Source organism: Schistocerca piceifrons, chromosome 4 (genome assembly GCF_021461385.2).
Source record: "Schistocerca piceifrons isolate TAMUIC-IGC-003096 chromosome 4, iqSchPice1.1, whole genome shotgun sequence".
Classification (NCBI taxonomy): Eukaryota; Metazoa; Arthropoda; class Insecta; order Orthoptera; family Acrididae; genus Schistocerca; species Schistocerca piceifrons.
In genome coordinates, this window is record NC_060141.1 from 259,369,674 (window position 1) to 259,372,913 (window position 3,240).

The following is a 3,240-nucleotide window of genomic DNA, read 5'->3' on the forward strand; positions in this document are numbered from 1 at the left end:
GGCATTATTGCGAAGCAGTGGGCACCAGTTCTTTATTCTCGCATTTGCAATGTATTCGAGCTGAAGTTGGTGTTTAGTGTGTGTAAGTCACTGCCTAAGACTGGAGAGTGCCTCGTCTGTAATGAGTATAAAATTGCTGTACAAGGATAAATTATCGAATTAATTTGTCCAGAGTATTTTAAAGAAGATTTATTTTTCACGTCGCTTCGAAGTTGTTAAATTTGTGGCACCAATAATTTAGTCTTCCATTTGTGTCGAAGCAACTGTAAATTACGCTTTTGCTTTCAGTAAACACTGCCATTTACTTGTATTACTTGACTGATGGTGTGCTGGATTTTTCAATTCCATTGTAACTGAGTAAAATGTGCATTTAGACGTGTAATATGTTTGTATTACTAGTTGAATATACCTTTAGACAGTTTACGAGGTTGGCAGATCTAATAAGAAAGAGATGCACAATATACAAGGAATGTAGTGCCTATTTATCTACTGAAGATGACAGTATATATATCTTTCTAAGTAATCTGCCTGTATCTCGGCGCACGGATCGTTTGTCGGTCGGAAGTAAAATTTTTTTCCTTGTGGTTCAGGGAAATATTTCTGGATTGAGACTGATAATAGCAGGCAGTTTTAGGGAAGGGGAATTGATAGAAATGCACTACCAAAGCCGGTGCTAATATACCTCTTTTCTGGTTGCAGCGGCTGTGCTAGCGAGCCAGCAGGCGGCAGCCGTGGCCGCAACGGTCATCAATCCGTACCCACCAAAGTGAAGTGCGCCTAGCTTATACACAGGCTGCGAATGTAGCGTACACTTCTGTATGTGGGAGAGAGACTATTGGCTTCTTGTTGGACTGAGAGAGAGAGGGAGAGACCCTTGTTTTTTTGTAAGTACTGGATGTGCTGTCAGAGGGACTGCTCATCTTCTCGCAACAGTACGGGTGTGGTGCTGTTCACACAGTGAGGCACCTTTCAGCGGAATAGAGTGAGCTGTATTATGTGCGTATGAGTGTGTTTTCGTTGTCTTCACTGACAATTTGACATAGTGAATACTAGTGTATGCTGTTGTCAGGAATTGTTTTATTTATAGATTGCCTGGCAATTGTGAGCCATTCCAAGTGCATCTGTTTTGTAGGTGTATGTGAGAAAGACTGGTGTGCACTGGAAATTTCTGTTGAATCTTACCTTGTGTGTGTGTGTGTGTGTGTGTGTGTGTGTGTGTGTGTGTGGGCGCGCACATTAGTGTTAGAGAGAGAGAGAGAGAGAGAGAGAGAGAGAGAGAGAGAGAGAGAGAGAGATTTACTGTATAATTGTACCATAGTGTAACAAGATTTGTGTAAATATTATAAAGAGATGACTCGCTGCCCTTTGGGATGCTTTAGTTTAAGTAGTCTGAATGTGGAAAGTTTAAACTCTGTGTGTATTTTTAATGTTTTTGAATTAATTAGAAAATGGCAATGTTTATTATTCTCTACACAAGGTACATTTAATATTTTTGGTTGATATTATTTTCCAGATATTGTGGAAATATATTAACCCGTTCCAGTTTTAGTGGAATGAGATGTACAGTAACTGAAAATCAAATTATATTATAATAAATATAGTTGTATATTATATTTGCTTAGAAGAATAAGAGAACAAAAAACCTGATTGTTGTTGTTACTCATTACTTTCCTGTCACCTTGTACATATTCACATTCCAACCATATAGACTGTGATATTTTTTTAAATTTCTAGTGATAAAGTAGGTGTAATTCTTATTCAGTACTGGTCAGAACAAAAATCATCTTTATCTAATAATGTTGCTCTTAAGTTCTGTTGTTACAAAATTTAATCTGGTTTTTGAAGTAAGCAAATACCAAATAAAACTGGTGTATAAATAAAGTGGAATAATGGTGCCTCTTGTATAAATCACAGGAATTTTTTGCATTGTATTTTAATAATGTAATTTAAATTTTAACATAATTGATGAGGTTTAATTGTACCAAGACTTGATATACTTAAAAATATGAAAAAATCTGAAGTACAACACATTAGTAATATTTCCCTCCATGTGAGAATGAATCCTCTTCATTTATGGAGAGTTACGATCTCAGATATTCCCTCCTCCTCTTTTTTTTTTTTTCTTGTCGCACTGTTACAAATTCTAAACATGTCTCATTTTGCTAGGGGCATTGGGAGAGATGGCACACAACCAGTTTTAGTGGTTGAATCAGGAAGCAGATTCAGTGATGAGTTGTTTTTTTTTCAGTTCTATTAATTTTTGTACATTCTGAACTTCTGACTTTCTTCTAATGCTTCAGACTTTAAAGCAGAGATTTTTGTATAAAATATATCACAATAAAATGTAATTCATAATATTAATTTTTTGCATCAATACAACCTAATAAGTCATCAAAAAATTATGTTCAAGTGTAGAAGATAATGAACAACTTAAATTTATGTATGGAAATATTGCATGTTGTGGACACTACACATTTCAGTACCCTAATTTGCTCTAGCTGACAATATTAGTAACAAAGCAGTCTCTTCAGTGTTTAAAATTGCATCATATCCCAGGTAAGTGTAACTGCTTTTGAATTCCAGTCAAAACAAAATCCAGGCCTAGTTTTTGTACCCCTTCATAACAAGAAATAATTTGATGGGGATATATCTGACCTCTAGCTCTGGAGAATGTGCGTCAGAAACATTACTGATATTACAGCACTTGGAAGTGGCACTACCATGACCAGGAAATGGTGCTACAGTGACCAGCCTTACCACCAATGACAGCAGTAAGAGCACTTTCTGCTGATGTGCACCTAGTTGATGTTACAAATGTGACACAACAAACACTTGCATATGTATGTGCATAACATATTGTAATTGGCAGTGTGCTTGCTTAAGTGATTCTAGTCAATGTCACTATTTTATTCTACTGATACACTGGTTCTTCATAATTTAACACCAACCTGTTGCCAATATGGTGTTTAAATATAAAGCTATCATCCCAACAATGAAAGAAGTAAGTACATAACGTAATTCACTGCACTATATTGTATTTTATTCCAAAACACGTTGAACTACAAAATTATCTTAGCGCACTACAACACCATACAACACAGCAAAGTCGAAAAGGCAGTGTCTTTCATATTGTATCTTACCACTTGTGTTTCATGCTTGATGGTGCATGAGTAGATGATAAAGGGTGAACTTTGTCTTTTTGTGTTGGCTCTGAAGTAAAGCAAGATGGTTCAACTGAAC

At 36.0% G+C, this 3,240-nt stretch overlaps 1 protein-coding gene across 1 annotated transcript in view; it reads left to right on the top strand.

Annotated features, from left to right (window-relative positions):
* Nucleotides 1-2,361, top strand: part of LOC124795771 (zinc finger protein 608) — a 295,215-nt gene extending 292,854 nt beyond the window's left edge. Inside the window, exon 7 of the mRNA XM_047259854.1 lies at nucleotides 700-2,361. Within this exon, the coding sequence (XP_047115810.1) occupies nucleotides 700-770 (71 nt within the window). The 3' untranslated portion in view covers nucleotides 771-2,361. The remainder of the gene's footprint in view (nucleotides 1-699) is intronic.
* The last annotated feature ends 879 nt before the right edge of the window (nucleotides 2,362-3,240 follow it).